Raw genomic sequence first — 27,870 nt, forward strand, 5'->3', positions numbered from 1 at the left:
CCAGATTTCATGTTTTTACATTATTTTCAGTTTGAAAGGATGGCGTTCCCTTTTTAGAATTTGTTTTCTCAGTTTTGTTGATGGAAAATTACATTGCACCTCTTACTTATTAGCATTATTAAGCATACATTTTTTAGGTCATTCTTAGAATGTTATTGACAGGTCGATTTGGGCCATTTCGGCAAAAAACATAAATAATTAAAATAGCCTTCGGCTTGTAATAATGTTGTATACTTTGCTCTGAACAGTATTTGTAAGTGCTGAACCCATTGAGAAATGGGTCATGCTACTTAGTTCATATAGTACCCCGCAGTTTCAGACCATTTATTTTCTTTTTAGTGCCTACTGTACACAACCATGGTGTATCTCTGTTCTTTGCGGTAAAGCCCTTGTTGCTGTCACCTTTCCTTCCTTAACGCTCCTTCCCTCTTCAGACATGCTTCTGGACCTGAGTGATCTCCTACAGGTACGTTTAGTCTATGTCTTCGTCCATTACGATTCTCTACCCTTCTCCAGATGTGTGCACTTCACTCCTCATTCATTTAAAAGCATCGGATTGGTGAAAGCATGGCTGGAGGGAGTTCCCACCTTATTATTGGCACCAGTCAATTTCTTTTAAATCCATAAGGGGTAGTGCTTGAGTGTACACATTGTGAGAGGGGTAGAGAAACGGAATGTAGCCATGCAGGACAACCATTCAGGGAAGTAAGGTAAAGGTTGCCTTTAACTACTGATAAAGTGTTACTGTTGGGACTACTCCATTGGATCCATTGTACAGCACAGACTAAATCATGCACAGCTCTTAAGTATTTGACATATGTATTTGACCCAGGGGCCGTATGTACGACATTTCTCAGAGCAGGAGTGCTGATTTAAGATCAGTTTAGCCTTTTAGATTACAGTGAAATAGATTGCATGGACAGTGGGGGGGGGGGGGGGGGGGGGGGGGGGCTGCACTCCTAGCCTGAGATGCTTAAAACATACGGCTCCAGGTGATATGTGATATCCACATACTAATGCCATTGGGTATAGCCTCATCACAATGAATGATGTGGTCTGCAGGGAGTGTGACACAAGCGAGTCAGCTGACCACCAAATTAAACAACTGAACTGCCTACCAAAAATGAAAAACCAAATGATAGGCAGATTAAGGACATTTTAAATCTCAGATCCGTCATAACCAAACCATTTTCATTTCATCTCCACATATAATAAAACCTCCCAAAACATCATTAAATGTATGAAGAACAAAGTCCTAATCTCCTTTGGGGTATCCAGCCACTAGAGGACAGAAGGAGTATGTCAATTCAATGCAGAGAATTTAATATTCAATTGTTGGGTCCCTGGGGGAAGCGTTTCTGTCCGACACAGCTGGCGCAGTGCAATATTTTTACCCCCAGTCCAGGCCAGCTGTCCTGGGAGCACGGCCCCCACCCTAGACTCACCCCTGTCTGGTATTGGAAGGCCGTGTTCAGGCAAGGGTTGAGCCTCTCCAGAAATATGCCACCAATGCACTGAATCCTTAGCCTGGTCCCAGATCTGTTTGTGCTATATAGCCCACTCCCATAGTGGCTGTCATGCCATTGATGCCAAACAACGACCATATGACTTTACAAGAAAGCACAAACAGATTTAAGACCAGGCTACGGAATCCTCAGTGCTATGTGGCCCTGGTCCACCGAGTGGGTCCTAAGTCGCCCATAGACACTGATCTGGGAACAGCTGATACACCCCATAGCCTAACCTTAACCATTAGCCGGGGAATACACAATTGACCTTAGATCAGTGTGTACAGAGTGGGGGCAACTTCTCATGACACTGGGGGGAAAGGCACAGGGTGGAAGGGTTTTGAGTAATGTGCTCTTCACCCCCCTACACACTTTACGTCTATGAACATAATATAAACATACTTTCTCTACCTACTCCAGTTCCATATACAATTCCTCAATTGTGCTGCTTTGAAATTGAATTAACTTTCATATGACTACAACTATTAAGCTTTAAATTATAATTAGCCAACAGCAAAGCAATCTTCCTTCCTTGTAGAAATCACTGATCTGCCAAGGGTTGATTGGACAAAGTAATTGGAAAAATTACCTTCACTTATCCACCCATGTAGGTACAGATAATTGATTACCTCAAGGAAGGAAGGATGTGTTTCGAAATTATTGGAACCGGGGCCAAGGCCCCGTTTGAATACTTTAAGAACAACCTTCCTTCCTCCGTTCCTTGACATAATCACTGATCTAACACAAATCAATAGGTCTAAGCAACGGTTCTAACACATAGCTTTCACCAATCCAGCCACGTCAGATCAGGGAAGGAAGGGAGGCGGGAAGGATGTGCATTATTTCATTGATGTAATCACAGATCTAACACACATTGATATGTGTGGGCAACAGTTAAATAACATGGCTTTCACCAATCCGATCAGGAATTTCTTCAAGGTAGGCAGGCAGGAAGGATGTGTTCTTAAAGTTTTGGAACAGAGCCCAACTCTCCTCCGCTTTACAGGTGAACGTGTACATCCTAGGGAAGACCTTCCTCCTGCTGGCTCGAGAGCTCTGCATCAACTCCCCAGCAATAGGTAAGATCTAGGATCAGCTTCCACTTCCACTATCCTAGCCTTAACCATTAGTGGGGAAAATGTAAAACTGACCCAAGATCATTGTCTAGGGGCAACGTCACCTTACTCCTTATTTTAGCTCAAGGGCTGAATTCCAAAATCGATCCATAGCCCTCCAACCTGGCCAGTGAGTACTTGGTCAGATCTCAAAGGGATTGGATAGGTATAAGCAATATGATACTTGCTTCACTGCTGATAGGCTGGGTGGAACTTTGCCTTGTTTGTTACAGCTATCCAATCCTTTCCGATTGTAAACGTATCTCACTCATTGTTTTCTTTCTTTAACAAACCAACTGAAAGCTAAAAGGCTATTTTATGTCCCTACACTTTAAATGACCAAAAGTACCTTCCATATCTAGTTCATTTCAATTATGGCCACTGAAGGAAGACTGGATAACAGATAGATATTCTGGATAGATGAGTCATCTTCTAGAAAGGGAAAGAAACTATTGAAGGATGGGACACATCACAGTGAATCACCACAGAGTTTCTAAACCCCGAGGCCCAACATCAAGAGACTTCCGGGAACGCTTACGAAGCAGACCAAGAAGACCAGGCTGGGGTTTGTGGTATGAGAAGTCAAGGAGAGAAGTGAAAAATTCTTCCATAGCTGTTTCTCAAAATCTAAAGGCACAACCTAGATTCAAGTAGGTTGAACATGTTATTACCGTAATTTCCGGACTATTAAGCGCACCTGAATATAAGCCGCACCCACTGAATTTAAAAAAATATATTATTTTGAACATAAATAAGCCGCACATGTCTATAAGCCGCAGGTGCCTACCGGTACGTTGAAACAAATTAACTTTACACAGGCTTTAACGAAACACGGCTTGTAACAAAAATAAATAGGCTTTAACGAAACACGGCTTATAACAAAAATAAATAGGCTTTAACGAGACACGGCTTGTAACAAAAATAAATAGGCTTTAACGAAACACGCCTTGTAACAAAAATAAATAGGCTTTAACGAAACACGGCTTGTAACAAAAAATAAAAAATTAGCAGTAAGCTTTAGTTGTCTTTTTGCACTGAGTCAATTCCTCACGCTGCTGTTTCCAACGTCTTATTATCGACTCATTAAGACCAAGCTCCCGTGCAGCAGCACTATTTCCTTTTCAAACAGCCAGATCAATCGCCTTCAACTTGAAAGCTGCATCATATGCATTTTTCTATGTCTTCGCCATGATGAGGGTGACAAAATGACTACCGTAATCAGAATGATGGGAAGTTTGAGAGCGCTCGATTTAATCTAAACAGTAAACAAAAAAGTTGTTTGACCTTAACCCGTTCGGCAATTTCATTGGTCTAATGAAAGCTTCATGCCGCCAAAAAACTGAGCACGTCACAGAATGTGTTTTTTTGGAGAAATAAAAATTGAAAGCGGGAAAAATCCATATATTAGCCGCGTCATTGTTTAAGCCGCGAGGTTCAAAGCTGGGAAAAATAGTTGCGGCTTATAGTCCGGAATTTACGGTACTCTAACCTCATTGTGACAAACTTTTTATTCAAAAACAACTTTATATAGAATGAGTGTGTTCGATTTGCCGGTCTGCACATGCGCAGTTCGGCGCGAGACGACCGTTTTACCCGATGAAGTGTTTCTGCGCATGAGCTTAGCTCGCCAATGTCAAGTGTGATCGTGGATTTCTATTGGAGAAGCAGTTTCTGCCTATCTTCATACTGTACCGTCTTTGGAATCACCCTGCCAAGAAATATGCAGACCATATGAGTGTTTGCACTTTTACATATGCCAGCAGCCGTTGGACCCTTGGGACGTCCCTACCCTGAACCCTAACCATTTTAAATGTCAACTTCAATGTGGTGAAGTCAAGAGTTGGACGTCCCAAGGATCTCCCTTAAGACTTTTCCATTTGATTAGCATACACATTGTGAAGACAAGTGCAGTACCTCATTTTACAACTTTACCAGTGGGGGCACTGTGTCCCTATGCCTTTCAAGTGTTTTGACAACTTGCTATGCAGTCATTTTATGCCTGCCTTCCATCCCCTCCCGTAAAAGATCAACATCTCTGCTTCGTTCTCATCTGACTAATGTAATGAGAGGGGTACAGAGAGTAAACGAGGTAATCATCCAAGTACACAACCTGGGGTTAATAGACTTAAAATCCCTCCAAGAAGGGCCTCTCGAGTGGCGCAGCGGTCTAAAGCGCTGCATCGCAGTGCTAGCGGTGTCACTACAGATCCGGGTTCGATACCGGGCTGTGTCGCAGCCGGCTGCGACCGGGAGACCCATGAGACGGCGCACAAATAGCCCAGTGTCGTCCGGGTTAGGCGAGGGTTTGGCCGGCCGGGATGTCCTTGTCCCATCGCTCTTTAGTGACTCCTGTAGAAGGCCGGGCACATGAAAGCTGACATGGTCGCCAGTGGTACGGTGTTTCCTCCGACACATTGGTGTGGCCGGGTTAAGCGAGCAGTGTGTCAAGAAGCACTGCGGCTTGGCAGGGTCGTGTTTGGCTCTCGACCTTCGCCTCTTCCGTACGGCGGTTGCAGCGATGGGACAAGACTGTAACTACAAATTGGATATCACGAAATTGGTAGAAAAAAGGAACAAAAAACAAAAATAAATCCCTCCAAGAATTATAACCCCCCCCATATAATCTTATTCATTATGGTCTAAAAGGAAAAACTGATCCTATATCAGCAGAACTCCTACTCTTTGAATACAGACCCAGAGGAGTGCTGATCTATAATAATAATACATTTGGTGGATGCTTATATTTGTCCTATTTCACACATGTATTATATGCATGAATTGGAAATGTGTTTTTTGCATATCCCAACTCCTGAGACAACCTCAGAGAGAGGGTTCACGGCCAGGGTCAGCCATTATCAATGGCGAACCTGGAAAAATGTGTACCTTGCTCAAGGGCACACTTTTCACCGTGTCGGCTCGGAGATTCGAATAAACGGCCTTTCGGTTACTGGCCCAACGCTCTAACCGCTAGGCTACCCTAATATGTTCCCCCTGTCCATAAATTCATGTTGGTGAAAATGAAAAACTGATCCTAGGTCAGCAGCACTCTGAGACTGTAAATATGGGCCATGATGAGCAGGCCACCTTTCTTCCCTGCTAGGTAATTCCTATCCAGCTGCCTGTCAGAAGAAAGTCTGCCATTCTACCATCTCCAACTTGCTCTAGTGTTTACCCCTCATTAGAATGATGAAAGCACTGCAAGCACATTTCAATGGGTTGAATTCAAATCCATCTCCTAATTTCACTTAACAACTTTGAGAGGTGGCACCCAACCAGAAAGATGAGCCAGACAGTACCCTGAATATGTTGGAGATGCGAGTAAAAAGCGTTGGTTGAAACAGGAAAAAAGGGCACTGCGAGTCGCTTCGTCGCCTCCGCAATTTATGCAAATTATTCTGTTTTGATTACAGAGCGATTATGTTGTCCTGTGGAACACTTGAAATCACAGCGTGAGAGAAACGTATGAATCCATTGCGATTTGTCAGGGTTGTGTGAAGGTCATTTGCCTTTCAAGTTTAAATTGGTGATCAAACCCTCCTAAAAAGGCACAAGTGGCAAGCCGAAACATGATTTTACTGTTAAAGCAATAACATGTCACTATAGGAGGTTGTCGGCCTATTTGAAATTGAGTATGCTGCCGCATAATAAAGAGTCATAATTCCATTACGCCTCATTTTGTGTCAAAAAATACATGACTGAGTATTTCAAACTCCAGACTACATGGTATGCGTCATTTTGCTACTGGAAGAGGTGGAGATGATGTTATGTCAGAAAATGGTTCCCTGGTGACCAGGGAACAGCATACTCTGTCACGTAATCTCAGGGCGTGTTACCAAAGAACAAGTATCAACACCTTTGAGTTTGAGTCACAAAAACGTTTTCTTTATGTTCTGCAGTTCCATTAAGCTGCGCACTAAATACAAGACATGTCATTTGTCAGCCAACCTCAAGCTGTAAACAAATTAGCCTCAAGTTATTTACAAAAAACAACACGCTAACAGGGAGTAGCCCAATAGGAGTGCAATAATACAACTTCTCTGTCATATTTACACCAGGCTGCATGCCACAGCGCTCAATAGTTAAAATCATAGGTTGTATCTTTATCTCAATAAATAAAAATGGAAAGAGCATTCCATCACTCAAACATTTTGTCAAAGGACTAACAGGCATGATTGCATTTACATCATTTCTCACTGCTGCTACATTGTTGAAGAAGGCAAAGGAACTCTTTTGCTTTTGGACCCTCTCCCAGCATGTTCAACGAATCCAGTGGTAGAACGCACTTCCACGCAGGGGGAGGGGATGTGTTACAAACAAACCCCAGGGTTCATGCATAGAAGACCAGTTCGGGGATCTGCCCCCCCTGCACGCCCGTCCCATTGGTACTGTCCGAGGAGCACTGGTACTGGAATGTCACTTTTCCACACTGCACCTCAGTCATGCCCTCCTGCCCAAAGTAGCTCAGCTCGTTGCCGTCCAGCACGACGCTGACCGTGTAGAAGGTATCCTGTTCCACTTGGACCGGGTGCTCGAACCACACTGAGAATGTGCTGCTGGAGCCGTCCGACACGAACATGGTGAGGTTCTGCGCCAGCGTGGCACCCTGCCGCTTCAGTTCAATCTTGACACTGTACTCAGCCTTGCCGCCGCTTGAGCCATACAGGCCCAGGCCGGCAATGAAGATGCGCTTGTCTACGGCAAACTGGATGCTGTCGCAGCGGCCCCGGTATCGCCACTGGTTGCTCCGGTAGGCCGATGACTGGAAGCGATGGCACCGCTGCGGTGTCAGGCCCGTCCGTTGAGCCAGCGGAAACTCCAGCTTGGGCTTGTTGGCCGCCGTGTACCACAGGAAGATGTCGTGCGTCTCCTCCAGGGTGAGCACGTCCGACTGTGCCGCGCCGTCAGCAAACTCCTCCAGAGTCATGGTGGGGAGGCGCACCAGGTACAGTACCTTGCCCAGCACCGCCCGCTTGTTCCGTGCCGTGGCGCCCAGGCCCTGGCGCCGGCACTCAGCCACCGCCCACTCCAGCACTGCCTCGAAGACCACTGCCTCGCGCGTGTTCAGCGTCTCACGGCGCAGGATGATCTCCAGGGTCTGCAGGTCGATCTCACAGAAGCCCTCGGAGCGGAGGGCTAGCTCAGCCTGGGCGTCGATCACCTCCCAGCAGCGCTGTGTCAGCTCTGGCTCCTCGAAGAGGCGGCTCTGAGAGAGCAGCACACAGGCGTTCTTGGCCTCCAGGCTGGTCTCCAGGAAAGTGACGCAGGCCTTGGCCAAGGCAGGCACAATGTACTTCTTGGCGGCGTACAGAGTGGCCAGCACTGTGTCCGCCTCCAGTTCAATCTCGTCGCTGTACATATACCTGGGGGGGGGAGTGAGGATTTTAGCCATTATAACCACATCCACCATCACAATGTATGATAGAACAATTGCTGATCATCCAATCGATCAGGGTTGGGGACCAAATCCATTTTAACGAGCCAATTCAATTAATATCCTGAATTTAAATGACATTGACTCCAACCACAGCAATACATGAAAAAATACTTTATTGTCCAACCCAACCCCCTGAAAAACAAACAATCACACCAAGGGGTTTAAAGGAAGTTAAAGGGTTACGTTCCTTGCTGATGGGCACTAAATAGGAAACTTTGGATTCAAACCAGCGACCCTCAGATTGCAGGCCTGCCTCTCAAACCTCTAGGCTACTTGCCACCCCTATATATTGGCTATATGACAAAAGCATGGCAACATTGCTGACAAAAAGGACTGAAATGCATAAGCAAGCCTTACACAGAGATTATGTAATGTGTTACTCACTTTAACAGAATTAAAAAAGCAGCAGGCTCCACGTCTGGGATGTGAATCTCAGACTCCCCTTCTGCCAGGTCTCCATAAAACATGGCACCAAAAACAGAGCTGCCCACCGCCAATACATACTGTAAACACAAGAGGGAAAGTGGGTTATTTCAATATGGCTATGCATATTGTTTGGCAAAATGGGATACATTCTTAATAAAGCATGTGCATATTACACAGTTGTTGTGCTTATATTTACTTAAATGTAAATTATATGACAGTGTAATGTAATTCACAAAACAAATAGAAAATCCAGTGTCCAATGGGCCACAATGGCAGGAAAAGCATGGTAGGCTAATACTATACATATGCCTACATGACTGCTTCAGACTTCTAATCTACACAGAGCCAACACGCCGAGACTTTGGCACAGAAGAAAAGCGCACTTACTTTATGCGCTGGAACTTTCTGTGATTCACCAGGGGGACCCACAATGAAATGAACATCGGCCATATGTTCTTTATTGAACATCAAGGCATTCCTGAAAGATGCGAAATAAGATAAATTATATCATGCATTCGGCGTCGTACACGCCACGTTAAATCGATGGCATTTTTAATCACCGAGGGGCAATCACTACGCAAGTTTTTGCATAATATAATATTTGCATTATACAATATAACGAGAACTGAAGCTTGACATACCTTTCTCGCAATGTCGGGTGAGTGGACTGCCAACTGGTAGTCTCGACGTTGTTGTTGTTGATATTTTGCTGAGTGGCAGTCGTAGTCGGCACGGTCACAGCTTGGGTGACCTGAACGATGTTTTTCTTGCTGGCTGCAGTCACTACCGCGCCGTTGCTGTTAGGGAGGTTGGTGTTTAAGCTGGCAGGGTACAGTTCTGCAGCCATCTTCTTCTTCACGGACAAAGTCACAATTTCATAGCATACTGGCAGCTTGCCGGACTGCTTCCCACTCTTTTTAGTCCTTTTTAAGGTTTCTGGAAGCAAAAGCAAAAATGTAAAAAACTTCATGATTCGGCCATACAGGCAATCTGGGGGTTCTGGCATCAGAAAACAAATCCACCTATCAACCTTTGGAAAAGGCGACGTGCATTTAAAGTGCAAATAAGTATGTATAACAGTTCAGATTTTTTTTAAATTAATTCCACATAATGTAACAACACGTTTATAAACCGATACCCTCTGTCATCGGGCGTAGGTCTATGTACAATCAAACAAACCCCCTACGCACCCTGAAAATATTTGCACAGCAACATCAAGGTGTCCGTCCAGCGGAATTACATCCGAAGCGGTTACAATTTCATCTATCTCATAGCGTCCTCCTTTTAAGCGACAATGTATCCCCTCTAAAATAATCACATCCAAGTTGCACCCAGGGCGAACTGTTACAAAGTGTTACAATGTTGCATAACTCCACTGCGGCGACGACGTTGTCACAATTATTAGATATCCAGGCGGACGCGAGTTCAAATCATTATCCAAATGGTACGTGATCCATCCCTGTGCCAACAATCATTCTACTCTTATGACTGTAGGTACTGTAGTTTTGTGTATCGAGGGCGGGCGCCCAGTTCGGGTTTGACAAATCAGATTCACTGATGCCTTTCCATGTCAGTATTCCTGTAGGCGCCTCCCACAGCTGATCTGTACAATATTACATGGCGAAGATCCGAGCAAGAGAGTTAACCCTTACCGTAACGTTCACGTCACTACTTAAATTGCCCCCCATAAATGGGAGCAATATGGTTCATTTCAGGCATATTTATATCAGAAGAGGCCCCAGTTGTGATTTTGGTTTATAGATAGACTACAATGTAGAATAAATCTATGAAATCCATCTGGTTTGTACGCCACAGGAATAGTTTACTGCACAAAGTTACTTGAAAACTACGAATTATGAACCAAAACACGCTCCACGAAAGCTGGGTTGAACAGCCATATATATCCTGTGTGTTTTATAGAGCGCATTGCTGAGCATATCGAGCGATAGCATATTCAAGATGCAAAAGCCTACTTGAGAAACAATTAATTTGCTGACAGTGCGGGACATGGCTCGCCAAACGGAAGCCGTTTTTAATTGCGTTCCATGTAACAAATGAAGCGAAGTGCTTGCACAATTATGTAAATTATATTGAAATATTTGGATACAATTGTGAGATGCAATCGCCAGTCTTTCAGTTAGACACAATGTACACAATTTGAAGTTATATGAGCCCAAAATGTTGCTCTCGAATCGGTGCATTTTTAAGAAGACAAAGTAGGCTACCCAGAAAATATCTGCTGAAATGTCTTCCCCTAATCGCGCAGGCTGTACAGTCGAAGTGATGCCAACCATAGCGTTCGATTCAGCAACATTTCCATTCGTGGGAAACCCCACGACCGAACAGTTAATAAATCTTTACCTGATTGAAATGCGGGACGGTCGATTGACAGAGAAAAACGTTCAGGTTCGGTTACTGGACGCTTGTTCGCAGCCAGGAGCCATGTTAAAATCCGGAGGACTGGTAAACGGTAGGGAGAGAGGGGGGTTGGGCTTCAACTGTTTGTCCTGTTCCCAGGCCAGTTTCCCCGGTTTTCCAACAGAGGGCCACGGAGCTACAAAATGGAATCGTTTGGAAGGGGTTTAAAAACGGACAAGGCCAGAAGTAAGCGGCTTATACTTAATACAATTTCAGACAATGGTATTTTGCCTGGCAGATCTAGTGGTCTTGTTATTGTCTATTCTAAATTCTAAACAGTGGCATGCAGAGGAAGCTAAATCAAGAATAGGCTACATCAATGCCACTGATAGTAGGCTATCCATAATCGTTTAATGGTTGGCAATTGATACCCAGTGAGCACAGTTCGACGCCGACGTCCATGGACGTTGGAAAATACATGAACATTTGGTCCGTCTGCCCTGGCCTTGATTTCAACGTCTACAGACGTTGTTTTTTGGTCCGGACTTGATTTGGTCAAAACATAGACGACAAGTCCATGATTGGACAGTACAATACAGTAGAGCACAGCATAGTAGAGTATAGTTCAGTACAGTAGAGTCCTGTATCTGGTCAGATATCTGCGTTTCCTCCCGATTGACCTACAGAAAAATTATTTGGTGGGTGTAATGAAAACATTATTTCAACCCACGGGTAGGTTTGTGTTTCAGAGAAATTATATTTAAGGTTGGAAATGTTTTAAATCAAGAGAATATTTTTTTACAAACCCAGGAGCTTGTTGTGTTGCATTGTGTTGTGAATTCCATTCTGTGAGCGGTGGGGCAGACATACAGTACAGTACACGCAATGGATCAGGGAACTGTCCATTATTTGTGTAGTGCTAGAACGTATGTTTCATCCCCCCACGTGAGAATACATTGTCAAGTTTAGACTACTTTCCCTGGTTAGCCTAACGTAACCAGATAAATAAATGTTATGAAATACACCGTCTTGGAAACAGGTCCTGCACAAGTGAAATCCCCAGTTTGGTTTGGAAGGATTTACGAGTCATTGTGGTCAAAGTCAACAACCCAGTAGATGGATACACAGTCTTCAAGCAGGTATTTGTTTACGATAGACTATTTCAGTTTATTATCAGTTAATTATTACGTTAATTCAGGCTTTCCTTCATTAACCTCTGCGGGACACACTATTCAACAGCCAGTGAAATAGCATTGCGGCAAATTCAAAACAACAAAAATCTCATAATTCAAATTTCTCAAACATACAACTATTATATCCCATTTTAAAGATACACTTCTCGTTAATCCAACCACATTGTCCGATTTCAAAAAGGCTTTACGGCGAAAGCATAACATTAGATTATGATAGGACAGCGCTGAGACAAGAAAAATCACACAGCCATTTTCCAAGCATGGAGAGGCATCACAAAAACCAGAAACACAGCTAAAATGAATCACTAACCTTTGATGATCTTCATCAGATGGCACTCTTAGGACTTCATGTTACACAATACATGTATGTTTTGCTCGATAAAGTTCATATTTATATCCAAAAACCCCATTTTACATTGGCGTGTAATGTTCAGAAATGTTTTGCCTCCCAAAACTTCCGGGGGAATGAGCACATCAATTTACAGAAATACTCATCATAAACGTTGATAAAATATTCAACAGTTATTCAAAGAATTATAGATACACTTCTCCATAATGCAACCGCTATGTCAGATTTCCAAAAAGCTTTACGGCGAAAGCAAATTTTGCAATAATCTGAGTACAGCTCTCAGATATCAAAACAAGCCATACAGATACCTGCCATTTTGGAGTCAACAGAAATGACAAAAATTACATTATAAATATTCACTTACCTTTGATGATCTTCATCAGAATGCACTCCCAGGAATCCCAGATCCACGAAAAATGTTTTTTTTGTTCGATAAAGTCCATCATTTATGTCCAAATAGCTCCTTTTTGTTTGCGCGTTTAGTCCACTACTCCAAATGCAGGAAGCGCGCGCAAAATGTCACGACGAAAAGTCAAAAAAAGTTATATTTACGTTCGTAGAAACATGTCAAATGATGTATAGAATCAATGTTTAGGATGTTTTTATCATAAATCTTCCATAATATTCCAACCGGACGATTCCTTTGTCTTCAAAAAAGAAAAGGAACATAGCTAACTCTCATGGGAGTGTGCGCCACTGAGCTCATGTCATTTTCTCACTCATCTACTTCCAGGAGCTCTTATTCTCTCCCTATTCACAGTAGAAGCATGAAACAACATTCTAAAGACTGTTGACATCTACTGGAAGCCTTAGGAAGTGCAAAATGAACCCTAACTCACTGTATACTGTATAGGCAATAACTTGAAAAACTACAAACCTCAGATTTCCACACTTCCTGGTTGGATTTTTCTCAGGTTTTTGTCTGCCATATGAGTTCTGTTATACACAGACATCATTCAAACAGTTTTAGAAACTTCAGAGTGTTTTCTATCCAAATATACTAATACTATGCATATCCTACCTTCTGAGCCTGAGTAGCAGGCAGTTTACTACGGGCACGCCTTTTATCCGGACGTCAAAATACTGCCCCCTACCCAAGAGAAGTTAACACGAGGGGTGTCAGTTAAATTTTTTTTTCGATGCTCCTTTACTGTCTGTCTAGCTTTAATTTCGGTGATTATTAGCGAGCTGGACACAGTCAAGAAACTGTATGAATGAAGGTCCATTATCATTTCTACACAGTTTCGATTTGGTTTTAGTGATTTTAAAGTATATTGAGTTTGTCCCCCCCCCCCCCCAAAAAAAAAACATTACAAAAGAAAACATTTAAAAAATACAAAACGTTTTTTTTTTTTTACTCAAACCATGTTTGAAACCCATGATTTAGACCATAGGCTATGCAGGCCGTATCATGTTTAAACCGGTGCAGCTGGTAAAAGCCTACTAAATAAATGTATTTTTGCAGCATATATTCAATTCTGCAAATTGTTTATTTAAGTTTCAATTAAACTATTTGATTATCTAAACAATATTGAATGTAAAGGTCTTGTTTTGTTATGTTGGCGATAAGCTGTCATTAGGTAAGAAGGCTAATTAGAAAGCCCTTTTTTATTTTTTGAGCGATTTGAGTTGTCAATCCATAGGGGTCAAAATCAGTGCACTATATCGGAAATAGGATGTAATTTGGGAGACAACTCAGGCCATCCAGTCCAGAGTTGGCACTCAGCCGCCCAGTAGACTTACACTACTCTGCTATTGTTTGAAGATCCTTCTCATCCCATTACCATTCATCACACTCTCTAATCAAAGTTTGACACACACACACATTATATTATCCATGCAGTTACAATGAAATAGTGACTTCCAGATCAATTTCAATTCCAGTGTAATATGGAGCATATCCTGGGGTTCATTCTTCATTGAAACTGCATTATTCTTTGTTGTGAATGGCTTCCTTGAAATGTCTGCTTCGGTGCTAATGTTGCTTGGAGCAAAATGTATATGATATGTATGATATGATATGTACACTGGGTGTACCAAACATTAGGAACACCTTCATAATATTGAGTTGCACCCCCCCCAACCTTTTGCCCTCAGAACAGCCTCAATTCATTGGGGCATGAAATCTACAAGGTGTCGAAAGCGTTCCACTGGGATGCTGGCCCATGTTGACTTGAATGCTTTCCACAGTTGTGTCAAGTTGGTTGGATGTCCTTTGGGTGGTGGACCATTCTTGATGCATATGAGAAACTTTTGAGCCTGAAAAACCCAGCAGTGTTGCAGTTCTTGACACAAACCGGTGCACCTGGCACCTATTGTACTACCATACCCCGTTCAAATGCACTTAAATATTTTCTTGCCCATTCACCCTCTGAATGGCACACATACACAATCCATGTCTCAAGGCTTAAAAATCATTTTTTAGCCTGTTTCCTCCCCTTCATCTACACTGATTTGAAGTGGATTTAAAAAGTGGAATCAATAAGGGATCATAGCTTTCACCTGGATTCACCTGGTCATTCTTTGTCATGGAAAGAGCAGGTGCTTTTAATGTTTTGTATACTTGGTGTATATCACATCAATAATTACAATCATGTCTATTGTGATAAAAGATAGCACAGTAGAAAACCGCAGTAGGTTAATCCGATGATATCAATAAACCACTGTGGAAATTGTTATCATAGGCTAGTATTTATCTAGCCTGAGTGCTGTCTGTTTGTGCTATCATGCCAAGTCCTTGTTACTCACGTTTGGCTTGACAATGACAGATTAGGGACCAGGCTAGTATTTATCTCTGTTGGGCTGTTATTAGAGACGCTTTCGAATTGAGCTACTGTTCTTATTTCTGTATCATCAAGTGGTAACACTTTACATTAAGTTGCTCTTAAACCTGTGTAGCAACACTGTAATTACATTAGTAACAACATTTTATAACATGTTTTTACATAGTATTTAAAGCTATAGTTTAAGATTTTAGTAATAAAGCCCTTTATCGACTTCCCCAGAGTCAGATGTTTTTTGTCTCTGTATGTAGTTTGAAGGAAGTTGCTATCTATCATTAGTGCAATTGCTAACTAGCGTTACCGCAATGATTGGAAGTCTACAGGAACCGCTAGCCAGCGGTTTAGACTTCCAGTCATTGTGCTAACGCTAGTTAGCATCACAAAACTACCTCTAACTTCCTTCCTACTGGATGCAGAGACATAAAAATGTATCCGCAAGTTCATCTGACTCTGGGGAAGTAGATAAAGGGCTTGATTGCCAAAACCTCAAACTATCCCCTGGAAACTAGATAAAAAAATACCATAATTTGTTTAATCCATAGAACTGTTCTTTGGAGGAAGGATTGTTGAGATATACAGTATTTGACATTGTATCTTATTTAAAAATAATTTGGCTAATTTGAGTTATTTGTGACAATTTGCCCTTACCCAGGCCTCCTTTAAAATGCCATAATGTTTTATCTGTATGTACTACAAAGTGAAAATTGTTGTTATATAAAGCTTTACCACTTGCTTTGTAATATAAGTAGTATTTTGATCTCAATAACAATTTTCTAACATTAAAGACATGCTCCGGTACTTTGGCGACTAGTAAGTATTTTGTAAACCTCCCACTTTAGGCTGGATGTGTCAATATGTAGTTCATACATGCATAATTCATCAGCAGAATTACTATATTACCTCAATTAGCCACAAAATCCCTACATTTACCCCCATGTGGGCCAGTCCTTTAGCAATTAGAGTTTTAGCCAATGAGCTTCAGCCCCTCGCCATGGATGGATGGAAACTGTGGATGGATGGCGGTATTCGCGCAAAACTGAAAGCGCCATCCACCGCATTTAACCATGGAAAGAGGTCTGGAAATATGGCTGAATATAAACAGTGTAGTTATTCCCCCCGCAAGGGCAAGCGAAATGCCGGTACAGGAACAAGGTGGAGTCGCAATTCAACGGCTCAGACATGAGACGTATGTGGCAGGGTCTACAGGAAATCACGGACTACAAAAACGGCAACGTCACGGACACAACGTCACGCTTCTAGACAAACTAAACACCATCTTTGCCCGCTTTGAGGATAATACAGTGCCACCGTTGCGGCTCGCTAACAAAGACTGCGCCCCCCCCTCCTTATCCGTGGCTGACTGCGTAAAACATTTAAACTTGTTAACCCTCGTAAGGCTGCTGGCCCATATGGCATCCCTAGCCGCGTCTTCAGAGCATGCGCAGACCAGCTGGCTGGTGTGTTTACGGACATATTTAATCGCTCCCTATCCCAGTCTGTTGTCTCCCCACATGCTTCAAGATGGCTACCATTGTTCATGTGCCCAAGAAGGCAAAGATAACTGAAATAAATGACTACCGCCCCGTAGCACTCACTTCTGTCATCATGAAGTGCTTTGAGAGGCTAGTCAAGGATCATATCACCGCCAACTTATAGCCCACCCTAGACCCACTTCAGTTTGCATACCGCCCCAACAGATCCACAGATGACGCAATCACCATCACACTGCACACTGCCTTATCCCATCTGGACAAAAATAATACCTATGTAAGAATTCTGTTCATTGACTACAGCTCAGCATTCAACACCATAGTGCCCTCCAAGCTCATCATCAAGCTGGAGGCCCTGGGTCTCAACCCCGCCCTGTGCAACTGGGTCCTGGACTTTCTGACGGTCCGCCCCCAGGTGGTGAAGGTAGGAAACAACATCTCCACTTCGCTGACCCTGAACACTGGGGGGGGGGGGGGGGGGGGGGGGGGGGGGGTTGCTCAGCCCTCTCTTGTACTCCCTGTTCACCCACGACTGCTTGGGCATGCACGCCTCCAACTCAATCATCAAGTTTGCAGAGGACACAACAGTAGTAGGCTTGATCACCAACAACAACGAGACAGCCTACAAGGAGGAGGTGAGGGCACTCGGAGTCTGGTGTCAGGAAAACAACATCTCACTCAATGTCAACAAAACAAAGGAGATGATAGTGGACTTCAGGAAACAGCAGAGGGAGCACCCTCCTATCCACATCGAAGGGACAGCAGTGGAGGAAGTGGAAAGTTAAGTTCCTGGGTGTACACATCACAGGCAAACTGAAATGGTCCACCCACACAGACAGTGTGGTGAAGAAGGCGCAACAGCACCTCTTCAACCTGAGGAGGCTGAAGAAATTTGGCTTGTCACCCAAAACACTGACAAACTTTTACAGATGCACAATCAAGAGCATATTGTCGGGCTGTATCACAGCTTGGTACGGCAACTGCACCGCCCACAACCGCAAGGCTCTCTAGAGGGTGGTGCGGTCTGCACAATGCATCACCGGGGGCAAACTACCTGCCCTCCATGACATCTACAGCACCCGATGTCACAGGAAGGCCAAAAAGATCATCAAGGACAACAACCACCCGAGCCACTGCCTGTTCACACCGCTATCATCCAGAAGGCGAGGTCAGTACAAGTGCATCAAAGCTGGGACCGAGAGATTGAAAAACAGCTTCTATCTCAAGGCCATCAGACTGCTAAACAGCAATCACTAACTCAGAGAGGCTGCTGTCTACATTGAGACCCAATCACTGGACACTTTAACAAATGGATCACTAGTCACTTTAAACAATGCCACTTTTTAAATAATTCCACTTTAATAATGTTTACATACCTTACATTACTCATATCAGATGTATATATTGTATTTTATACCATCTACTGCACTTTGCCTATACCGCTCGGCTATCGCTCGTCCATATACTTATATGTACATATTCTCATTCACCCCTTTAGATTTGTGTGTATTAGGTAGTTGTTGGGGAATTGTTAGATTACTTGTTAGATATTACTGCACTGTTGGAACTAGAAGCACAAGCATTTCGCTGCCTTCGCATTAACATCTGCTAACCATGTGTATGTGACCAATACAATTTGATTTGATTTGATTTTAGTGGCAGCTCGCAAGACGCACACACATTGGAGCGAGGACAGAGAGAGCAATGACGTGGTGCACATATATGCACATTTGTGACGTAGTACGCAATTTTCGGGGGCCACTTATGGCTCGTGGGCGCTACTTTCAGAACTACAGGCAAAAAACATATATAAAAGTTCCTGAGAAGATCATAAATTTATGATTATTGAAAAATGTAAACATGATATTGAATTATATTATATTGATATTTTTTATCTTGCAATTTTTTATCTATATATTGTTGAACATAAACTCTATGGGCTTATCAAAGTTCCAGAGTAGCCACTTTTATAATTATGATCCAATTTCTAAACATTACCAACTGAGTGAACATGAAAATAGATTCAAAATGGTCGCCCTCAGGATGTGTAACGATTCAAATAAAAGGAGGTCTCTGATTGGTTATATTGCCTAGTATGCCAGTTGCTCTGTATAAAGTGGGCCATAGCTTGGAATAGGCACTGGAATAGGGACTGCAGGGAAATATTAAGCCTTGGTGGGACAGCTACACAGTTTGCCAAGGACTTAGCTAGATCTAGGTGACACTATCTCTCACTCACTTTATATAAGATACTGGGCATATATCCTTGGTGTGACACCACACCCACAGAGAACAACAGTCCCCACAGAGCAGCACTGCTCTACAAAACAGACCCAGATTTGCCCTGAAGCCGATGATGAGGACTCAAAACTGTGCTTTTCAACACCTTTTATTAATTCCCTGACATTTGTCGAAATGCATTGGTTTTAACAAAAAAATACATATTTTTCAGCCAATCTGCCATTGTACTACCAAGAGTTGCTGAATGTCTTTTCATCTTCTTCAAGCTCCTTTTATACAGTAGAAAGGACATCAGTGAAAGGTACTGATGAAAACTCAAATTGAAGTCTGTTCTTTTATGGTATATAGGGGGTAGAAGTTCACCACCAGATCCAGTTTCCTATTTAAACTCGGCTTCTTTAGCCACACTGTACTTTAAAAAAGACCCTTATGGAATCATATTTCTTGACATAACACTACCTCAAGCCCTTAAGCAAAATCCTGTCTCACCTTATTGCTTTATAACCGTCACTCACCCCTTCAGTAACCTTGGCTTCAGTGGCGAGTTTAGAGTAAGCTGCCAAGCATTTGTTATGTTGCAAATGGAATTGTATGTAAATGAGAGTTGAGGTTCATTTCATATAAATTCTGAAAGTTAATTGAAATGTTGATTTAAGAATTTAAAATGTCACTTTCTGATTCATCTCTTGAATTAACTGAATTCAAATGGAATTGACTCCAACCTCACGCCATAGTTGAGGTAAAATGTATTTACTCTAATTTCCTGCCTACGTGGGAAGTAGAATCATAAAATGTTCATTATGTGTAAGACCAGTGTCCAGACATTGAATGTCCCTTCGAGCATTGTGAAGTTCGTAATTACACTTTGTATGGTGTATCAATACACCAAGTCACTACAAAGATACAGGCGCCCTTCCTCACCCAGCTGCCGGAGAAGAAGGACGCTCAGGGATTTCACTCAGGGAAACGCTCAGGGATTTCACCATGAGATTAATGGTGATTTTAAAACAGTTACAGTTTAATGGAAGTGATAGGATATAACTGACAATGGATCAACAACATTGTAGTTACTCCACAATACTAACCTAAATGACAGAGTAAAAAGAAGGAAAAGCATGCATCCTTGCAATAAGGCACTAAAGTAATACTGCAAAAAATGTACTTTTGTCCTGAATACAAAGCGTTATGTTTGGGGAAAATCCAAGATAACACATCACTGAGGACCGCTCTTCATATTTTCAAGCATGGTGCTGGTTGCATCATGTTATGGGTATGCTTGTCATCGGCAAGAACTAGGGAGTTTTTTTAGAATGAAAAGAAACAGAATAGAGCTAAGCACAGGCAAAATCCTAGCGGAAAACCTGGTTCAGTCTGCTTTCAAAAAGGCACTGGGAGACAAATTCAACTTTCAGCAGGACAATTACCTAACACATGAGGCCAAATATACACTGAGTTGCTTACCAAGATGACATTGAATGTTCCTGAGTGGTCTAGTTACAGTTTGTACTTAAATTGGCTTGAAAATCTATGGCACGATTTGAAAATTGCTGTCTAGCAATAATCAACAACCAACTTGACAGAGCTTCAAGAATTTTGAAAATAATAATGTGCAAATATTGTACAATCAAGGTGTGCAAAGCTTTTAAAGACTTACTCAGAAAGACAAAGACGGGGGGTTGAATACTTATTTAATAGAGATACTGTATATTAGTGTTTTATTGTCCAATGTTAGAATTTTTCTTCCACTTTGACATTACAGAGTATTTTGTGTAGATCGTTGACAAAAAATGACAATAGAGCCCCACAGTGGAGGTGTCATAATACACATAAAACCTAGCGATCAAACAGGGAGATGGTTCCAATCGTTTTTCCACTATTCATTTGAAAAACTACTGGAACCATTTCCTTGTTTGACTGCTAGGTTTTATGGATATTATGACTCATACTGTGGTACTCTATTAAATCTATTTTAGTCAAGGGGTGTGAATACTTGCTGAAGGCACTGTACTTAGGTATTATTATATTTACAATCACGAGTATCATCCGATCAACTGTCAATTTACAGATATGAATATGAGTATGGCCAGGTCGGCACACCCCTAATGAAGAGTGCATTAGTCCTCCTTGTATTTTTATGACGTTACATATTTGTATTGTTAACTTCCTCTCCTCCTTCCCCAAGACCCTTGCCTGTACATCCCTCGTTTCGCCCACATGCTGGAATTTGGGGAGAAGACCCATGAGGTGTCCATGACGGCACTGCGCCTACTACAGAGGATGAAGAGGGACTGGATGCACACGGGACGCAGGCCCTCTGGGCTATGTGGGGCAGGTACGTTGGTTGCCACGGGGATGAACTTTAGGACGCGGCCTGACCTTTGGAGTGACCAGTCTCTCCAGCTGAAGGTCTTGATTGGCGCAATTGTCCTTATGCAAGACTTCCTGTCCAAAAGTTCCACCATAACACTTTTAAAAAAGACAGGATGCAAGAACCATAGATTCAACTGTCTTTGTGACTGAAACATTGGTCTTAACATTGGGCTCCCAATTGGCGCAGCGGTCTAAGGCACTGCATCTCTGTGCAAGAGGTGTCACTAGAGTCCCTGGTTCGAATCCAGGCTGTATCACATCCGGCCGTCCCATAGGGTGGTGCACAACAGTCATGAAAAGCTGTAAAGCCTACTCAGTACCTAGCCTGGAGTCTAAGAACACAGTGTTCAAAACTTAACAGCTTGAGACCCTTCTGCCCTCAAACCCCTAAAGCAGTGCATTTAAGCTTCTATTCTATTCTGCGCTGTGGAGTCAGCAAGATCCCATGGTTTAGGAATAAATAGCACAACAAGCTTCCTCCTCAACTGTAAGGTTCAGCTCTTCAAACCCCCAACCGCTACTGCCACCCGCCTTCCCTCCCAAATATTTGCTACCTGCTGCGATATCTAAATAATTCATAATTGATTCATTAATCATTCAAAGTATTTGGAGCAAAGGAGGGAAGTTTAGACTAGAACACGTGGCTTTAAATGGCTTCTGTCCTATGTCGGTGGAAGATGAGGTGTAAACAGAAAAGCCTTCTCCTCTATCCGGGAGGTCTGTTCAGATATAGAATGACAAAAGAGCGCGCAAGTACAACGCGGTGATGGCACAACTGCCTCTTTTTTCTCTTCACGCATGGAAACAAGTGTTTGGGTCTAGCCTACTTATTGCAGTCCCAACCAGTGTGCACAAAGCATTAGGGTATAGATACCGATTCACTGGTCAAAAGTACTAAGCATGTACAGTTGAAGTCGGAAGTTTACATACACCTTAGCCGAATACATTTAAACTCATGTTTTCACAATTCCTGACATTTAATCCTAGTAAAAATGTTCTGTCTTAGGTCAGTCAGGATCACCACTTTATTTTAAGAGTGTGAAATGTCAGAATAATAGTAGAGAGAATGATTTATGTCAGCTTTTATTTCTTTCATCACATTCCCAGTGGGTAGCATTGCCTTTAAATTGTTTAACTTGGGTCAAATGTTTTGGGTAGCCTTCCACGAGCTTCCCACAATAAGTTGGGTGAATTTTGACCCATTCCTCCTGACAAAGCTGGTGTAACTCAGTCAGGTTTGTAGGCCTCCTTGCTCGCACACACTTGTTTCAGTTCTGCCCACAAATGTTCTATTGGATTGAGGTCAGGGCCTTGTGATGGCCACTCCAATACCTTGACTTTGTTATCCTTAAGCCATTTTGCCACAACTTTGGAAGTATGCTTGGGGTCATTGTCCATTTGGAATACCCATTTGTGACCAAGCTTTAACTTCCTGACTGATGTCTTGAGATGTTGCTTCAATATATCCACATCATTTTTCCTCCTCATGATGCCATCTATTTTGTAAAGTGCACCAGTCCCTCCTGCAGCAAAGCACCCCCACAACATGATGCTGTCACCCCCGTGCTTCACGGTTGGAATGGTGTTCTTCGGCTTGCAAGTCTCCCCCTTTTTCCTCCAAACATAACAATGGTCATTATGGCCAAACGGTTCTATTTTTGTATAATCAGACCAGAGGACATTTCTCCAAAAAGTACGATCTTTGTCCCCATGTGCAGTTGCAAACCGTAGTCTGTCTTTTTTATGCCGGTTTTGGAGCAGTGGCTTCTTCCTTGCTGAGTGGCCTTTCAGGTTATGTCGATATAGGACTCATTTTACTGTGGATATAGATACTTTTGTACCTGTTTCCTCCAGCATCTTCACAAGGTCCTTTGCTGTTGTTCTGGGATTGATTTGCACTTTTCACACCAAAGTACGTTCATCTCTAGGAGACAGAACGCGTCTCCTTCCTGAGCGGTATGACGGCTACCTGGTGCAATGGTGTTTGTACTTGCGTACTATTGTTTATACAGATGAATGTGGTACCTTCAGGCATTTGGAAATTGCTCCCAAGGATGAACCAGACTTGTGGAGGTCTTGGCTGACTTTTGATTTTCCCATGATGTCAAGCAAAGAAGCACTGAGTTTGAAGGTAGGCCTTGAAATGCATCCACAGGTGCACCTCCAATTGACTCAAATGATGTCAAATGATGTTGACTCAAATGATGTCAATTGGAGGTTGAAAAACGAGTTTTAATGACTCCAACCTAAGTGTATGTAAACTTCCGACTTCAACTGTATACCAAGTGAAAACACTGCATGAAAAACAAAAGCTAAAACATGACACTGTCCCTATTGACAATTATGTTAATACTCATCCCTCAAGCCTTCCTTTGCCCTTTTTAGCTTTCAATTGTATTCCCTAAGGATTTTTTTTGTTGGGAGCAAACATTTCACTTAGTCAAAGTTTACACTTAAAGTCCTAAATCAATCTAACGAAGTGAGTCTAGCGCACAGCAGAAAAAGGAGGGTCACACTTCATGTGAAGAGTACTGTGCCTACACAAGGACTTCATAACACATTCATAACCCATGCATACAGCATTTATAAGCAGTACATAAAGATTTTGTCATGTGTTATGGACAACCTCTGCTGTGACACGCTAAAGACTGGGCCGTTGTGTAACTCCTACACCTCTCAAAGGAGCATATTGATCAAGACAAGCATTCATTTTATTAATGCTGGCTAAACATAGCAGAGGCAGCGCACAGGGAAGACAAAACGTGTACTTGCAGAACAGGTAAAAGCGATGAGGGGTATGCCAGTGTAGAACTCTACTGGTGCAGAAACTATTGAGTCAAGTTGAGACCCATTTCCAATACCAATAGTACCTTTGGAAGTTACACAACCCAGAAATATGGTTTATACAGTGTGTGTGTTTATTTGATTGTGTTTTAGGTAGTATACACTGTTTTCTAAATAGCTAATAAGAGTGTGCGTGCGTGTGTGTGGACGTATGCACGTGTGTCCTTCTGTGGGTGAAAAAAAGAGGTGTGTGTGTGTGTGTGTGTCCTTCTGTGGGTGAAGAAGAGGTGTGTGTGTGTGTGTGTTGGTTAATCACTGTGTAATCCCCTCTTCTTCCCCAGCCCTGCTGGTGGCTGCCCGGATGCACGAGTTCCGCCGCACCGTCAAGGATGTGATCGGAGTGGTGAAAGTGTGCGAGGCCACACTGAGGAAAAGGTATGAGCTAAGGAGGGGAGCAGATGAGGGCATGTCTCTGTCATGGCTGGAACCCTATTCTGGACAGGGCTCATATCCTCTCGCTATCCACCAAACCTTCACTAGCTTAGTAGATCCCATCATGTTGGCAAATGCAGTTTGGTCCATTGAAGACTGTTGGTATACACTGTTGGTAAAGGCCTATGGTTTCCCTAACCCCACACCCTAACACATACACTGCTAGATGACCACGCAAGCTCTGGGGTTATGGTTAAATTAAGGATTTGAAGTTGGTGGTAAGGTTGGTGGTAAGTTGGTGGTAAGGTTATTTGAATGCGACAAGAGCAAAATACAAATATTTCAGCTGTTAGGCCATCATCAGTGTTTATAGAGAAAATGTCTACATCCGTCCTTTGTAACTTGACCAGATAGTGACGCCTCTCCTTCTGTTGTCAAGATTGACAGAGTTCGAGGACACTCCCACCAGTCAGCTGACCATCGATGAGTTCATGCGGGTGGACCTGGAGCAGGAGTGTGACCCACCCTCTTTCACTGCTGGACAGAGGAAGGTCAAGATGCAGGCGGTACGTTATCTGACTCTTTCCAGGCATTGGCTTGCTTGCCCTATCAATCACCTGTCAGTGTGTTTGATTGGCACAGCAGCATGTCTCAGATGGAATTGATGGCCAGGCATTGGCTGGCTTGCCCTGTCAATCATATCTCAGTGCATTTGATTTGCACAGAAGCGTGGCCCGGATGGAAGGAGTTGACACTTGATTTAGAAACTTTTAGTTGCATGGCGTGACTCGTTCAGTTCTTACCACAAACGTGGATGAGAAGTAATCTGGTATGTGTGACCAGACTGCCAGTTTCCATATCAAGTGTCAACTCATCCATCCAGAACATGCTACTGTGCAATTCCAATACACTTCTGAAAGCCCTATCCGTAAATCTGCAAATGACAGAATCCCATCAATAGTTTTTTTCACTTTGACTCTCCCTTACCCCATTTTAGCTTGAACAGGAGTTAGCCAAAAAGCTGGATGAAGTTCAAGGTATGTTTGGTTTATATTGTGGTAATAGGTAGCCTCAGCGCAGGCCTTCTACAACCACAAGGTTTTGTAACTTTATGTCTGTGAGCGTTTTTGATTAGATCTTTGAGCATCTTGTAAGTAAATAAAACTCAAAAATCTCATCAAAATAATTGTGATATAAAATGTAATGTAAAATGTCATAAAATGCATGTGATCAACTAGGTCACTGTAGGATTGAGAGAATTGTAAATGTGAAAACAAACAATGTAATGTGAAGGGTCATCTCAGTTTCACCGTCTCTCTACCCCTGCAGGTGAAATCAGTTTGTATCGAGACGAGATCGAGACGGAGCTGGAAAACAGCAGGCCAAAGCTCAGAGGGATCTACGCTGCCTATGCCAAAGAAATAGGTGTGTGTGTGTGAATGTGTGTTTGCGTGCGTACGTGTGTGTGTGCCCACTGCCTTTAGTGTGTTTTTTTTACTAACTCAACAAGAAGCACGTCTCTGTGGTTTCTGTTGTTTTTTTAATCAAGGCGACGCTGTAGGTCAGTTCTGACAAGGTGCTTCATCAGTGACATGAGGTCACACTTTTGCCCTTTGAAAATGACAGGCGGAGAACTGCGGATGATTGTCATTTTTAGTTCTCTGAAAAGAGCAGCGTGTGTGAGTGTGTGTGTGTGTGTGTGTGTGTGTGTGTGTGTGCATGCTTGTATGTGTGTGCGTGTGTGTGTGCATGCTTGTATGTGTGTGTGTGTGTCTAAAGTACAGCTACGCATATAACACCTATGTGACTCAATCCCTGAATATGTGTATGTACTGTATATATCCCCAAGACCCATCCTCTGCTCTCTGACCCTCAGACCCGCTGGACGAGGTGCTTTCTCAGGCCTCGTGCTCCAGCCCCAGGGAGGTGGACCCTGAAGAAGACGAGGAGCTGGAGGCAGTTGCCCAACACCTGAACCAGGACTTCCTCTGCCAGGTCATTCAGGGGAAGCAGCAAGGGGACGAAAGAGGGGGAGAAGGAGTGACAGAGGCACCCCCTCCACATGCACCACCCAGAGGAGGCCCCTCCCTGGCTTCCATCCTGGGTCCCTTGCCTAGCGCGGCTAGCCTGGGGCTCAGTGAGTCCATCCATGAGTGCATCGCAGAGGACAAGGACAGTGGTGAGTCCAGATTACATTGGCAAATCAAATCAACTTCATAGTGTTTTGGTAAATGCACAATCACTTCCATTGATTGTTTGCTAGCAGTGGCTTATGTTAGCTGGAGTTTGTGGTGGCTGTTTAAAGAGATACTTCAGGATTTGGCAATTTTCTTTATCTACTTCACCAGAGTCAGTTTTACCCATAGGAGATACCCATAGACTTCCAGTCATTACTTTAATGCTACTTACCTAGTGTGCTAGCGCTAGTTAGCAACTTCCTTCAAATTGCACGAAGAGACATACAAATGGTATCCTCGAGTTCATCTGACTCTGGGGAAGTAGATAAAGGACCTCATTGCCAAAATCCCAAAGTATCCCTTTAAAGAAAACTGAACCATGGATTTTAGTTTCTCCAGGCCCGTAGACTACTTTCAGGGTAAGGAACCATCAAACATCAAATTGAAGTCCTAAACTTCCCTTTCAACCGTGTAATAACCCAAGATTACAGTGTGTGTCGTTACCCCTAACCATAATCGTCTGGGAAAAACCTTGAGCTGTGCTTGAGTGATATTGTGAGTCCACCCCCAAACTGGTACCTAAGCTAGTAATGCCAGTGGGCAAAACTGGTCGCAATAATGCCAGGGTGACGTCTTTTGTGTTGTCACAGTCAGGTTGTATACTGGTTGTGAAAGGACTTAATTTAGGTGTATTTTTTGTGTGTCTATCAGCATGACGTTTTGGTCAGAATCTCCTATTGAGCTCTTGTCAGTCAAGCGATCCCCAAATCTCTTTCTCTCTCTCCCTCTCTCTCACTCCTCTTTGAAGAGGTCTCTCACCCCTCTTAATAACTGCCATTTTGGCCTGAGAGTTCTCCCCACACCCCACTCATATCAGTCGCGGGTTGAGGGGTCATTCAAACACAACTTAAAACACTCTCTACCCACCATACCCACTGACTCCCCTATAGCCCTGACCGCATTTGACCACATGCCTTAATTTGGCTTAAGTGGATTCTATATTTTATTTAACATACCGGATCAATGATGTGAGCAAGTGTGTGCCGAGCGAAAGGCTCTCTGGCTCTCTGCTCCCGGCTGGATGGATAAAAGTATGAACTCCAGCGCATCCGCTAGCCTCACTTAACCAATCAATACGCCCACCACCTCTCTCTGTAGCTGCTTCCAAAATGGCACCCTATACCCTATGAAGAGAATTGATGGGGTTAAA

The 27,870-nt window shown here is 43.1% G+C and overlaps 2 protein-coding genes across 4 annotated transcripts in view; one reads left to right on the forward strand and one right to left on the reverse strand.

Moving 5' to 3' along the window:
* The window catches only part of brf1b (BRF1 general transcription factor IIIB subunit b), a 134,682-nt gene that overhangs the window by 29,656 nt on the left and 77,156 nt on the right, over positions 1-27,870 (forward strand). The window contains exons 5-12 of the mRNA XM_029733391.1: positions 435-466; positions 2,515-2,587; positions 21,080-21,229; positions 24,393-24,486; positions 24,923-25,049; positions 25,481-25,520; positions 25,813-25,908; positions 26,360-26,662. Of these exons, the coding sequence (XP_029589251.1) occupies positions 435-466; positions 2,515-2,587; positions 21,080-21,229; positions 24,393-24,486; positions 24,923-25,049; positions 25,481-25,520; positions 25,813-25,908; positions 26,360-26,662 (915 nt within the window). The remainder of the gene's footprint in view (positions 1-434; positions 467-2,514; positions 2,588-21,079; positions 21,230-24,392; positions 24,487-24,922; positions 25,050-25,480; positions 25,521-25,812; positions 25,909-26,359; positions 26,663-27,870) is intronic.
* Positions 6,484-10,969, reverse strand: btbd6b (BTB (POZ) domain containing 6b). Of its 3 annotated transcripts, none has more exons than XM_029733398.1 (5): positions 10,845-10,969; positions 9,125-9,419; positions 8,871-8,961; positions 8,442-8,560; positions 6,484-7,983 (listed from the first exon to the last, which is right to left on the reverse strand). In XM_029733398.1, the coding sequence occupies exons 2-5, from the start codon at positions 9,328-9,330 to the stop codon at positions 6,951-6,953; spliced, it is 1,449 nt and encodes a 482-aa protein (XP_029589258.1). In that variant the 5' UTR covers positions 9,331-9,419; positions 10,845-10,969; the 3' UTR covers positions 6,484-6,950. The 3 variants fall into 3 exon arrangements, with proteins under 3 accessions (XP_029589258.1, XP_029589256.1, XP_029589255.1); XM_029733396.1 differs by lacking the exon at positions 10,845-10,969 and adding an exon at positions 9,674-10,767; XM_029733395.1 differs by lacking the exon at positions 10,845-10,969 and having other exon boundaries at positions 9,125-10,767.

This window comes from Salmo trutta, chromosome 35 (genome assembly GCF_901001165.1).
Source record: "Salmo trutta chromosome 35, fSalTru1.1, whole genome shotgun sequence".
NCBI lineage: Eukaryota > Metazoa > Chordata > Actinopteri > Salmoniformes > Salmonidae > Salmo > Salmo trutta.